The sequence below is a fragment of the Lampetra fluviatilis genome, chromosome 39, assembly GCF_964198595.1.
Source record: "Lampetra fluviatilis chromosome 39, kcLamFluv1.1, whole genome shotgun sequence".
Taxonomy (NCBI): Eukaryota; Metazoa; Chordata; class Hyperoartia; order Petromyzontiformes; family Petromyzontidae; genus Lampetra; species Lampetra fluviatilis.
Genome location: NC_136313.1, coordinates 23057 through 38124, shown reverse-complemented (window position 1 = coordinate 38124; position 15068 = coordinate 23057). Strand labels below are relative to the sequence as shown.

The 15068-nt window shown below is 48.4% G+C and overlaps 1 protein-coding gene across 1 annotated transcript in view; it reads left to right on the top strand.

The window, feature by feature from the left end:
• Window positions 1-3299: 3299 nt before the first annotated feature.
• The window catches only part of LOC144945893 (uncharacterized), a gene marked incomplete at its 3' end in the record, with an annotated part of 28220 nt that continues 16451 nt past the window's right edge, over window positions 3300-15068 (top strand). Inside the window, exon 1 of the mRNA XM_078874518.1 lies at window positions 3300-3380. Within this exon, the coding sequence (XP_078730644.1) occupies window positions 3300-3380 (81 nt within the window). The remainder of the gene's footprint in view (window positions 3381-15068) is intronic.

Genomic DNA, 15068 nt, shown 5'->3' with positions numbered 1-15068 from the left:
ATAGGCATTTTCGTTCTTTTGTCTATCATGTGTATCAGACCCCCCCTCCCCCTCTCTCTCCATTGTGTTGGCGTGTGCAGTAATTGGCCGCTTGCGCACAAGCGCTTCCACGTCCGTCGCCCACCCTTTGGCCTCGCCCCCCCCCCCTCCCTCCCGATACGTTCCATTCATTGGCTACCATAGTCTGATGAGCTCCCCCTAAGTTTGTACCCATCATCATTTTCGTTCTTTTGTCTATCATGTGTATTAGACCTCCCCCTCCTCCTCTCTGCCCATTGTGTTGGCGGGTGCAGTGGCTGGCCGCTTGCGCACAATCGCTCCATTGTGTTGGCGTGTGCAGTAATTGGCCGCTTGGGCACAAGCGCTTCCACGTCCATCGCCCACCCTTTTGGCCTCGCCCCCCCTCCCTCCCGATACGTTCCTTTCATTGGCTACCATAGTCTGATGAGCTCCCCCCTCCCTCTCCCTCCCCCCTCAACTCGCTTTTAAGGGATTACATCTTGAATCATTGCCTCACTTGATACAGCTAATCTGGCTGTGACGGTCCCACCTGATGACGGAGACTTGTGTTGCCTCCGAAACGTCGTGATTTTTGTTTTTATTTTATTTTACTTTCTACGTGACTTTACCGAAAAAACCTAAGAAGACGATATCTTCCAATGCCAATCCTTATTTGGGCAAAGCCACGCCCAGTGACTGGCACCTCATTAACATAATTTATTCGTGAAAGCCGTCGCGAGTTCATTGCGACGGGTTCAGCACGCGCACCCCACCCCTCCACGTATTGGCGGGGCTCATTAACATAATTTTTTAAGTTAAGAGACGCTCATTGCGGGAGGGGCGTGTCTTGTACCCTGGAAGTGACGTCACGGCCTGCTGCTGCGTGACTGTTGCATCTCCGTGCTCACACTGAAATTCGAGGTGAGAAATTTTCATCGCGGTTGTGGTGGTTGTAGTGGTGGTTGTGGTGGTTGTTGTGGTTGTGGTGGAGGATGTGGTGGTTGTGGTGGTTGTTGTGGTGGTGGATGTGGTGGTGGATGTGGTGGTGGATGTGGTGGTTGTTGTTGTATACCGAGGTAGAGCCTCGCGCTCTCTCTCGTAGGGATGTCAATTGAGTAGCAGCGAGCATGGAAGCGATGTCCACGTTGGAACTTTACAACGCGGGGCCTTGCCTCCTGCCCTCGCCTGATGGCGTTCGCTTCAATTCTCTCGCTTAGTTTAGCAATCTGTGGAAGAACGCAATCAGCCAGGCGATGCGTCAATTGTGTGTTGACCGACTCTCTGTGTTGCATTGCATTACATTTCAAATGTTACGAAGTTTGTTTGATTAAGTGCAGTCAACAAACCTCCAAATCTCTCATTGACACAAAGCCGTAATTATAATATGTTATAACGAGTATAATGTTATAATAAGAATAATGTGTAATAAGTGTAATGTGTGTAGTAATAAGTGTAATGCGGTGTAGTAATAAGTGTAAGGTTCATCTTCTTGGTTCTTTCGGTAAAGTCACATAGAAGGGAAGTAATAAAATAATAAAAATAAAACAATAAAATAATTCCCACGACGTTTTGGCCACAACGCAAGCAGCCGTCCTCAGGTGAAACCAGGTCTGTCGAGGCGACAGAGTCTGAATGAAACAGCACACGTGCTTGGAGCATATATATAAGCTGGGTTGGAAGGGGGGGGGGGGAAGGGCGCCTTGACAAAAGAATTTGCATATCAAGAGGAATTTAGCATATTTATGGGAAATGCAGGTATGTGATTAGTACTACTTATGTCCGTGCATTATGCAGGATTAGCAGCATCCAAGGGAGGGGATATGAGAAATGCAGGTATGTGATTAGTGCTACTTTGCCCGTGCATGATGCAGGATTAGCAGCATCACAGGGAGGGGATAGGGGTAGCATTAATAAAGGGAAGAAGTGTTAATAGTGTAATGCGGGCGTAAAGGGCTTGGCGGATGTGACGTCATGTGGGGAGGAGTCAGGGTCACGTGAGAGGGAGATAGTATAGCGGTGAGACAGGAAGAGATCGAGGAGTCGGGCGAGGGAAGAGTGGAGACCGCGTTGGGTGGTCGCCGTGCCCTCAGCCTGGTGGCTGAGGGGCTCGGTGACAGCGCCAGCCAGCGGGATGGAAGGGAGTTGGTTGGAGACTGGACGAGGGTGAGGCCAGGGAGGGCGAAAGCTGGGAGCAGCGACAGCAGCCGGAGAGGCTGCGTGTGGGAGACAGCAGCGAGGCTGCTAGGGGCTACAGCAGCCGGGGGCTGCAGAGCAAGAGGGCTACGGGAGCGACAGCAGCCGGAGGGGCTGCGTGTGGGAGACAGCAGCGAGGCTGCTAGGGGCTACAGCAGCCGGGGGCTGCAGAGCAAGAGGGCTACGGGAGCGACAGCAGCCGGAGGGGCTGCGTGTGGGGGAACAGCAGCAAGGCTGCTAAGGAGCTACGGGAGCGACGGAGACCAACAGCGGGGCTGTTGGCGGTGACGGGAGCGACAGCGAAGTCGGCACCGTGTGGAAGGAGCCAGATAAAGGACAGCCGTGTGGGAAACAGAAACGAACCCGAATAAAGGACACCAGACCAGATACTGTGGTCGAGTCCATTTATTACAATAGTATGTAGCAGCAGTAACTAAAACCACCACGTAAACAACTAAAGTATAAACTACATAGTATCATAATTATACTAAATATACTCTACAATAAGCTGAGTTACTAACAGTAAGTAATACATTACAATTCTACGTCGTAAAAAATATAATATGCTTCCATCTAAACTTTATTCTCTTACATCACACGAGTCTACACCGTACTATATACTGCCATAGACAAACCCAAACATTAAAATATATACTGTATTGCTATAAACCACCCTATACCTTATCCATTGTAATATTACACTATGTATTATTCTACCCACCCTAATGTATATTACACTGCTGTATATTCACTATACAATTACGATACTATATATTACTTTGTACATTGTATTAAGCATATACATTTTTAAACTATTTGTTATTATACACTGTACTGTTGACCGTCGTGTGAAAGATACTAAGAGGAAGCAACAAAATATGTCAATGCAGCGGAGCAAAGCATCCATTCTCTGCGGAGAATACAATGCCAGTGAGTGGAACGCGGTCTGAAAGTCACCGTAAACGTGAACACAATCAGTTAAGATCCGAAATGGTTTATTACGTCCTTCCAATGATTGCTAAGCCAGAATCCATCTTCTCGGTTGAAATTGTCTCTGTGTTTATATATGTGGATAGCCTCATGAACGAATCTCTCATGGTAGCCAGATGGCTCCGCCGCTGAAGCGCCCGCGCTTCCAGGTCTTCGCCGGCACCAGCAGAGAGGTGACGGATGACGCCAGCCTCAGGGTCAGAACCATCACACAGCAGAGTCGTAGACTCATCACACAGCAGAGACCCATAGACTCATCACACAGCAGAGACCCATAGACTCATCACATAGCAGAGACCCACAGACTCATCACACTGCAGAGAGCCAAAGACTCATCACACAGCAGAGAGCCAAAGACTCATCACACAGCAGAGAGCCATAGACTCATCACACAGCAGAGACCCATAGACTCATCACACAGCAGAGAGCCATAGACTCATCACACAGCAGAGAGCCATAGACTCATCACACAGCAGAGAGCCATAGACTCATCACACAGCAGAGAGCCATAGACTCATCACACAGCAGAGAGCCATAGACTCATCACACAGCAGAGACCCATAGACTCATCACACAGCAGAGAGCCACAGACTCATCACACAGCAGAGACCCATAGACTCATAACACAGCAAAGACCCATAGACCCATCACACGGCAGAGAGCCATAGACCCATCACACGGCAGAGAGCCATAGACTCATCACACGGCAGAGACCCATAGACCCATCACACGGCAGAGAGCCATAGACTCATCACACGGCAGAGAGCCACAGACTCATCACACAGCAGAGAGCCATAGACTCATCACACAGAGACCCACAGACTCATCACACAGCAGAGTCCCACAGACTCATCACACAGCAGAGACCCACAGACTCATCACACAGCAGAGACCCACAGACTCATCACACAGCAGAGACCCATAGACTCATCACACAACAGAGACCCACAGACTCGCACACAGAGACCCACAGACTCGCACACACAGACACCCACAGACTCATCACACACAGAGACCCACAGACTCACACACAGAGACCCATCGACTCATCAAACAGCAGAGACCCACAGACTCATCACACAGACCCGCAGACTCATCACACACAGAGACCCACTGACTCATCACAAAGCAGAGACCCATAGACTCATCACACAGCAGAGAGCCATAGACTCATCACACAACAGAGACCCACAGACTCGCACACAGAGACCCACAGACTCGCACACACAGACACCCACAGACTCATCACACACAGAGACCCACAGACTCACACACAGAGACCCATAGACTCATCACACGGCAGAGACCCACAGCCTCATCACACAGCAGAGAGCCATAGACTCATCACACGGCAGAGACCCACAGACTCATCACACAGCAGAGAGCCACAGACTCATCACACAGCAGAGAGCCATAGACTCATCACACAGAGACCCACAGACTCATCACACAGCAGAGACCCATAGACTCATCACACACAGAGACCCACAGACTCATCACACACAGACTCACAGACTCATCACACAGCAGAGACCCACAGACGCGCACACAGCAGAGACCCATAGACTCACACACAGAGACCCATAGACTCACACAATAGAGACCCACAGACTCATCACACAGCAGAGACCCATAGACTCATCACACAACAGAGACCCACAGACTCGCACACAGAGACCCACAGACTCGCACACAGAGACCCACAGACTCGCACACACAGAGACCCACAGACTCATCACACACAGAGACCCATAGACTCACACAGCAGAGATCCACAGACTCACACACAGAGACCCATAGACTCATCACACGGCAGAGATCCACAGACTCATCACACAGCAGAGACACCCACAGACTCATCACACACAGACACCCACAGACTCATCACACACAGACACCCACAGACTCATCACACACAGACACCCACAGACTTACACAGCAGAGACCCACTGACTCATCACAAAGCAGAGACCCATAGACTCATCACACAGCAGAGAGCCATAGACTCATCACACAGCAGAGAGCCATAGACTCATCACAAAGCAGAGAGCCATAGACTCATCACACAGCAGAGAGCCATAGACTCATCACACAGCAGAGAGCCATAGACTCATCACACAGCAGAGACCCATAGACTCATAACACGGCAGAGACCCATAGACTCATCACACGGCAGAGACCCATAGACTCATCACACGGCAGAGACCCATAGACTCATCACACGGCAGAGAGCCACAGACTCATCACACGGCAGAGACCCACAGACTCATCACACGGCAGAGACCCATAGACTCATAACACGGCAGAGACCCATAGACTCATCACACAGCAGAGAGCCACAGACTCATCACACAGCAGAGAGCCATAGACTCATCACACAGAGACCCACAGACTCATCACACAGCAGAGACCCATAGACTCATCACACACAGAGACCCACAGACTCATCACACAGACTCACAGACTCATCACACACAGAGACCCACAGACTCATCACACACATAGACCCACAGACTCATCACACACAGACCCACAGACTCACACACACAGAGACCCATAGACTCACACACAGAGACCCATAGACTCACACAATAGAGACCCACAGACTCATCACACAGCAGAGACCCATAGACTCATCACACAACAGAGACCCACAGACTCGCACACAGAGACCCACAGACTTGCACACACAGAGACCCATAGACTCACACAGCAGAGATCCACAGACTCACACACAGAGACCCATAGACTCATCACACGGCAGAGATCCACAGACTCATCACACAGCAGACACCCACAGACTCATCACACACAGACACCCACAGACTCATCACACACAGACACCCACAGACTCATCACACACAGACACCCACAGACTTACACAGCAGAGACCCACTGACTCATCACAAAGCAGAGACCCATAGACTCATCACACAGCAGAGAGCCATAGACTCATCACACAGCAGAGAGCCATAGACTCATCACACAGCAGAGAGCCATAGACTCATCACACAGCAGAGAGCCATAGACTCATCACACAGCAGAGAGCCATAGACTCATCACACAGCAGAGAGCCATAGACTCATCACACAGCAGAGAGCCATAGACTCATCACACAGCAGAGAGCCATAGACTCATCACACAGCAGATACCCATAGACTCATCACACAGCAGAGAGCCACAGACTCATCACACAGCAGAGACCCATAGACTCATCACACGGCAGAGACCCGTAGACTCATCACACGGCAGAGACCCGTAGACCCATCACACGGCAGAGAGCCATAGACTCATCACACGGTAGAGACCCACAGACTCCTCACACGGCAGAGACCCATAGACTCATCACACAGCAGAGACCCACAGACTCATCACACAGCAGAGAGCCACAGACTCATCACACAGCAGAGAGCCATAGACTCATCACACAGAGACCCACAGACTCATCACACAGCAGAGACCCACAGACTCACACAGCAGAGACCCATAGACTCACACACAGAGACCCATAGACTCACACAATAGAGACCCACAGACTCATCACACACAGACACCCACAGACTCACACATCAGAGACCCACTGACTCATCACAAAGCAGAGACCCATAGACTCATCACACAGCAGAGAGCCACAGACTCATCACACAGCAGAGACCCATAGACTCATAACACAGCAGAGACCCATAGACTCATCACACGGCAGAGACCCATAGACTCATCACACGGCAGAGAGCCATAGACTCATCACACGGCAGAGACCCACAGACTCATCACACGGCAGAGACCCATAGACTCATCACACGGCAGAGACCCATAGACTCATCACACGGCAGAGACACATAGACTCATCACACAGCAGAGACCCACAGACTCATCACACAGCAGAGACCCACAGACTCATCACACAGGAGAGACCCACAGACTCATCACACAGCAGAGACCCATAGACTCATCACACAACAGAGACCCACAGACTCGCACACAGAGACCCACATACTCGCACACACAGAGACCCACAGACTCATCACACAGAGACCCATCGACTCATCAAACAGCAGAGACCCACAGACTCATCACACAGACCCGCAGACTCATCACACACAGAGACCCACAGACTCGCACACACAGAGACCCATAGACTCACACAGCAGAGATCCACAGACTCACACACATAGACCCATAGACTCATCACACGGCAGAGATCCACAGACTCATCACACACAGACACCCACAGACTCGTCACACACAGACACCCACAGACTCATCACACACAGACACCCACAGACTCACACAGCAGAGACCCACTGACTCATCACAAAGCAGAGACCCATAGACTCACACAGCAGAGAGCCATAGACTCATCACACAGCAGAGACCCATAGACTCATCACACAGCAGAGACCCATAGACTCATCACACGGCAGAGACCCACAGCCTCATCACACAGCAGAGAGCCATAGACTCATCACACGGCAGAGACCCACAGACTCATCACACAGCAGAGAGCCACAGACTCATCACACAGCAGAGAGCCATAGACTCATCACACAGAGACCCACAGACTCATCACACAGCAGAGACCCATAGACTCATCACACACAGAGACCCACAGACTCATCACACACAGACTCACAGACTCATCACACACAGAGACCCACAGACTCATCACACAGCAGAGACCCACAGACGCGCACACAGCAGAGACCCACAGACTCACACACACAGAGACCCATAGACTCACACAATAGAGACCCACAGACTCATCACACAGCAGAGACCCATAGACTCATCACACAACAGAGACCCATAGACTCACACAGCAGAGATCCACAGACTCACACACAGAGACCCATAGACTCATCACACGGCAGAGATCCACAGACTCATCACACAGCAGAGACACCCACTGACTCATCACAAAGCAGAGACCCATAGACTCATCACACAGCAGAGAGCCATAGACTCATCACACAGCAGAGAGCCATAGACTCATCACACAGCAGAGACCCACAGACTCATCACACAGCAGAGAGCCACAGACTCATCACACAACAGAGACCCATAGACTCATAACACAGCAGAGACCCATAAACTCATCACACGGCAGAGACCCATAGACTCATCACACGGCAGAGACCCATAGACTCATCACACGGCAGAGAGCCATAGACTCATCACACGGCAGAGACCCACAGACTCATCACACGGCAGAGACCCACAGACTCATCACACGGCAGAGACCCATAGACTCATCACACGGCAGAGACCCATAGACTCATCACACAGCAGAGACCCACAGACTCATCACACAGCAGAGAGCCACAGATTCATCACACAGCAGAGAGCCATAGACTCATCACACAGAGACCCACAGACTCATCACACAGCAGAGTCCCACAGACTCATCACACAGCAGAGACCCACAGACTCACACAGCAGAGACCCATAGACTCACACACAGAGACCCATAGACTCACACAATAGAGACCCACAGACTCATCACACGGCAGAGACCCATAGACTCATCACACGGCAGAGACCCACAGACTCATCACACAGCAGAGAGCCACAGACTCATCACACAGCAGAGAGCCATAGACTCATCACACAGAGACCCACAGACTCATCACACACAGACTCACAGACTCATCACACACAGAGACCCACAAACTCATCACACACAGAGACCCACAGACTCATCACACACAGACCCACAGACTCACACACACAGAGACCCATAGACTCACACACAGAGACCCATAGACTCACACAATAGAGACCCACAGACTCATCACACAGCAGAGACCCATAGACTCATCACACAACAGAGACCCACAGACTCGCACACAGAGACCCACAGACTCGCACACACAGAGACCCATAGACTCACACAGCAGAGATCCACAGACTCACACACAGAGACCCATAGACTCATTACACGGCAGAGATCCACAGACTCATCACACAGCAGACACCCACAGACTCATCACACACAGACACCCACAGACTCATCACACTGTTGTATATGTGGGGTGTGAAATTTTTGATGTGTTGTATGCGTGCGTGGGTGAAATTATGTTGTATATGTGGGTTATGAATATTCAGTGAAAATAATAATAATCAATCGAAATTTGGCCAAAGGTGTAATTATCCGGAAATACTTTAATCCATGTAATTACGCACATTTAATTATGCCAATTCGAGAGGTAATTGTAGTAATTATGCGAGTGGGTGTAATTATGATAATGCAAGTCGTTATGATAACCAGACCCCGCCTCGGTGACGAGGGTGGGTTATCGATCGGAATAAGGCAATTAATCGTATGCAGTTATGCAGGTGTGGTGTAAGTATACAAGATTAACTTAGATTAACTCGGCCTCGTTGTCTAGGTTCGTCTCATTCTCGCTTATTTAGGTCCCCGGTTCGCCCCGTTATCGCTTTAACATTTACTGAGTATGTGTTCGTGTGTTTATTAAGGTCACCAAGTTCAGATCTCAACGCAGAAGCAGATCTTATGCATAGTTCAGGAAAGAATCACACAACCACTTCTGTATTAATCAATTTATTACTAATTCAACCTCAACTATGATATAGTATGCGAACTCTCAATCCCGGAACGTCAACACGGCATCAATACAGTATCATCAATGATTGTCTGATTTCACTTGACAACGGCACATGGATCCCGCGTAACGCGATGGTTGTTAGTGAGAGAGAGAGTCGTTAAAACGTGCAAATACTATGCTAAGAAAACCTTAACGTTAATGAATGAAAGATGCTTGAAAGATTATACGGCGATAAAACACAATCAAAACAGTTATTATTCTTAAAGGCACCAATCTCAACAGATACATCGCAGGTTATCTGACAACAGAGTGGCTCGGCGGAAGGAGGTGCCAAGAATCAATTCGTATTGATGGATCTGTTGGGAATTTATGCGATTAAGAGTACAGTCCACTAAATATTAAAGATAATACTCTTATAAATGACGGATGGCCATCACTCGGTCTCGAGTTTTTCTTCACAGCCACGGATGGCTTATGGGTTCGAGTGGGTTTGAGTGGTAAGAGTTGTCTTCAATAGTCAGTGTTCGGAGTCGGTTCTTTATGTCAAACAACGCCTGGTGGTCGTGTGGTGAGGGGGCGGTGCGCGTCATACGTATTAGTCGCTCCTCTGTCGCCGTGGGGAATTGGTTGGATGCCTGTTGATACGCTGTCGTAGTTCGGAACCCGGTCGGTAGGTGGCGCCCGCAGCTCGCTCGCAGCGCACCGTCGTCCTCTCGTCGCCAGACCGCGACCCTGGCTGCCAGCAGGGGCCTCTGACGCGGCAGGTTGAGCTGTCAAGCGGGTCTTGCCCGCCTGCAGAGGAGACGGGGAGCCGCTCGAGTCGAGCCCCGAGAGCCGGCTGAACTCGGCTGAGTCCCAGAAGCTGAAGAGTCGAGCCGACCCGTTAGTCGCAGCTCGCCCTTGAGTCGACCCGCTCGGTCGAGCTCCTGATGAGTTGACACTTCTGGTCGGACTCGGCTGATGAGTCGAGCCGACCCTTCCGGTCGAGCTCGCTCATGAGTCGACCCGTTGGTCGCCCTCGTGATGAGTTGACTCTCCTGGTCCAACTGGTTTCCAATGCTCAGGGTCCTTTCTTTTATGCCGAAAAATCCCTTTGGGTCCTGCCCACAAGGCGGGGTTTTCTTTTGATTTACTGTGTCAGGATCTGTCCGTGTGTAGGTGTGTTCATGTGTGTGTCCGTACGTCCGTGTGTCCTTGTGTGCATCACCCATGGTATTTTCCGTTGTCATACTCCCTCCATAAAATCCATGAGCAAACAATCAGATGTTACAAATTGCCTCGAAGTCGTCTCTCTGTCTGGGTGCACGACCTGGAGGGAGGGGCACACTCCCTCCGACCCTCACAGACGCACACAGACATGGTTAAAAAGTTTTAAATTAACATTTGTCCCTTACCATTTCCCAGTTATGATTCTGTATGTAGCCTAAGGTGTGTCGTTTCCCATCGTGGTGCTTGACCCAAGTGGAGGTGCCTCCCCGAGCACATACACACTCCCATCCCGCGCTGCGGGGATACAAAGACGGCCGGGATCTCCCTTTCTCTCCGACCCTGGGTTTAACATCGCTCTTTTATTATGTATTTTATTTCGACCTAGTGGTGATTTATCCCGCTATCCTGGCTTTTCATAAGTTTTACTTTTGTCTTTCATGCATAGGCTTATTATTATTAATTTATTTCCGATATCTTAGGTTAAGGGGTAAGTTTCTTGATCCTAGGAATTCGTATTCCTTGGTGTCTGCATGGTTATATAAGCGGAATATAGTTGACGGTGAATAGCGTTAACATTGATGTTATGTACGATATTATGTATTGTGATGTCTTTAACTTAACTTGTTGGTCAGGCTTCACTGACATGAAGTTGCATTTCATAGCCTCGCAGGTTTTTGCCTCACTCTGTCTCTGCTCGCCGTTGTTGTTGCTGTCCAGCTGACGCCGTTAACTCAAGGCCTCATTAATTTCCGTCACTCCTTGTAGGTGAGGGCGGTTGTACCTTGGAGTCAGTTCTGGTTTTTGTCTGCTTGCTTTTTCTGATGTCCCCTGACCCCGGGAGTTGTCATTCCTACTTTATGGCCTGTCGAAGCCCGACTCGCTGTTGCTGGCTGTGTGTTGTTCCCGGCTTTTCGCTTACGTTTGCAGTTCGCCGTGCTCTTAATTTCCTTCCCTCTTCAACCTTATATCGACTATTCGCTCCTGTCTGGGTGCGATTCAATTTTGACTTAGGAAGGTTCTGATTGTCATATGCTTTGGGTCGAGTTGTATTTTAAAGTATGGAAATAACATTTCATATTGACTTAATGATGGTGATGGTTCAGTAGGCGTAACTTGTGGCCTGGTTTAATTGGAGTGGGTGTGAATATCAATAACTTTAGCCTACCCTGTTGTTAAATTCTGATTTTAACGTTGCTTTAATAGCAATACAGAATAATTGAGCTTTTCGACTTAACTAGGCGAACACGAACTTTTGGTGACCTCCACAGCCTTGTTATTCAGCTGAGTCTGCATCCTTGATATACAACGCTCTTATTCGTCTCACTGTGGTCATCCAACCTTCTGCTCTGGGAGTGTTATTCTTAATTTCAGGTCAAAGGCCCCCTCACGGTTCAGCCGGGCAGGGTTGTTAATCAGCTCCCTCCCCTGTGCACACAGTGTTGCTGACCCACTTCATTTGACCACTCACCCTGGATTTAATAATTTAATTCCTTAAAACCATGCAGGATGGTTGGCTTTTTGCCTTAATTATGTCTGGCTGACTCTCCCACTGTCTCTGCCGCCTGCACGGGTGACATATGCCCGTTCATCAGGCCCCCTCCTTCCTTGAAGCAAGGTTGCAAATTCTGTCATCCTAGCCCTCCTCCAGTCCATTACTTAACAACACCTGGTTTTTGCAGCCTGCTGCTTTTTGGGGTGTTTTCATTCATTATATATCAAGTAAAAAGATAATATATAAAAATATCAAGTTTGGAAGAAGGCTTAGGATACAACATTCCGCCCTTTTAAAAATGGCCAGTGGTCAAATGGCCACGGGTTATTTTTAAAAAAAATGTATACCCTTCTTCCATCATGAACCATCGATTGTCCTCAAGTTTTGCTGCTATTTCCTTACAACGCGCGCGTACGTGTCACAACTTAACATGGTTATATGTGACAAGAGAGAGGAGGAAAAAAAATTCTAAAGGAAGGTAACACGATAAGGGAGGGAGAAATTATTCTATTGACTACGTGTTATAGGAGATATCGTTAAAAAGATAGTTTCTACGGTTATTCTTGGGTGGCATCATCAGGCCTTGGCTCCCTTCTAGCTTGGCCAGGTACGTTAGCAGGAGCGTGAGCAGGAGGGCTGCCATTCCCTGGAAAACATGTTACACATTATCGTAGTGTGATATGCCCATTAGTTTAGTTCCCCAGAGATTGGTGTTTATTCTGAGTTAATTTTTTTATGTCCTAAGGTTAAGCGTTATTATGTTTCCACTTAAGCTTTCTGGAATTCGTACTCTTTAGTTTTTATTTTTATTTTTTGGAAGGTCGTGTAGGTAGGAAACATATAATAATAAAAATTATTGTTTGTTGGTTAATTATCTTTGTTAAGTTTCTACTTTTCGGTACGGAAAACGTTAAGAAAACGCGAAGTTTCAACCGTTATTTATTCTGCCCTTATCTGTATCTCTAGATGTCTTGGGAGGCTAGTTCATACATCTTTTGTCCATTTGGATGTCCATGACCTCTTTGTGACTGAACTCTCAACACTTTAACCGCCCTCCATGTTTCATGGATTCCTGGTGTTCTTGTGAGGAGAAGTGAGTTGTTTTCATTAATTAATTAAAAAAAAAGGTATATATATAAAAATTAAAAAAAATTATTATATTTTTTTGAATTGTTCTTAATTAAAAAAAATAGACACAACAATCCGCCCGTTTGAAAATTATCAGGGGTCGATTTGGCCACTGGCGAATTTCCAAACCAAGTAAATGCCCCTTTTTTGTGTTATGAATCTATAAGCCACCCTCACTCTCGGCGGTTATTTCTTACGACGCGCGCATATGTATCACAATCGTAACATGGTTACTTTTGAAATAAGCAAAAAAAAAATAAAACACCACGTTAAACATCGGTACTAATCCATAACGCATTCCTTCCAAAGCGCGCGCATATGTATCACAATCTTAACAAGGTTACATTTGAAATAAGCAAAAAAAAAATACCACAAAACTTTAACATCGATATCCCCAGTTACATGGTTCTCATCCCTCATAACTCCGACGGATATTAATTTTTTTTGTTTTTGTTAAATCCTGGGAAACGCTATGTAGCGGTTTCGAACGCATTTTTGCGTTAATTCCCTCCTGTTACATCCTTGCAATCTTTTTACCAAGTTCCGAGTGTCTGGTTTACCACTTATCACTTTGATCATTCGATCACGGTTTTCCGGTTCGTTTTTGTAATTTCCCCTCTCACTCTCTCGCGTCGTGGGAGTGTGGGGTGTAAAATTGTGCTGCACATAATCGGAATTCGCGCACACAACCAACTTCGGTACTCCGTTATCACTGGCATTCGCTCTCTCTGCGATTACATGCACATTTGCCGAGTCAGTGTGTCGGTTTAATTCTGTCCCTCGTAATGTTGCCCTCTTTGTTTTTACGAGTGTGTTGGATTCCAACACCATTCCCGATACGTCATGGACATTCGTCTCCATTTTAGCACTCCGATCCACATAAATTTTGGTTTCCCTTGGATATTTTCCATTCAAAGGCTCATGCCTGCGCTCCTCAGGGCGTGTCCCTGCTGTCGGTTTTTGTACTGTCCGATCACGCTTCAATGCAACCCTGTCCTTGTATTCAATCCGCGCGTCATTTACGGGAGTACTGTCCACGTTTCTGCCCGCCCTGTGACTTGCTGCCTGCCTGTATTCCTCATTGAGCTTCGGGTTTAATACCTCGACAGGTGGGGCGCGTGTTGGCCGCTTGCTCGCGCTCACTGTGGGTAGTTCATCATGTCTTTGGACCGCATTCTGTGTTATTCCTCTATTCCCTCCTGGTATAGCCGGTGGAGGAATTGGTCGGAATTGGATCGATTGTGTTTGACCTCCCATCCTGCGATTACTCTGAATGTTCGCATCCATACCTCCGCGGTCTGTGTAACACCTTCCCGCTAGGTGGTTATCTCGCCATCTCTGTGCGTAATTTTGGCCTCGTGTGTGTCGTGGCATGGGGTGTTGGTATGGTTCTGTTCCGAACCTCCCCCTCCTGCGATTCCTCTGAATGTCCGGCTTTGTGCCGCTCTCATCCTCGTGCCAACCTCTCTCTGGGTTATTTTGCCATGTGT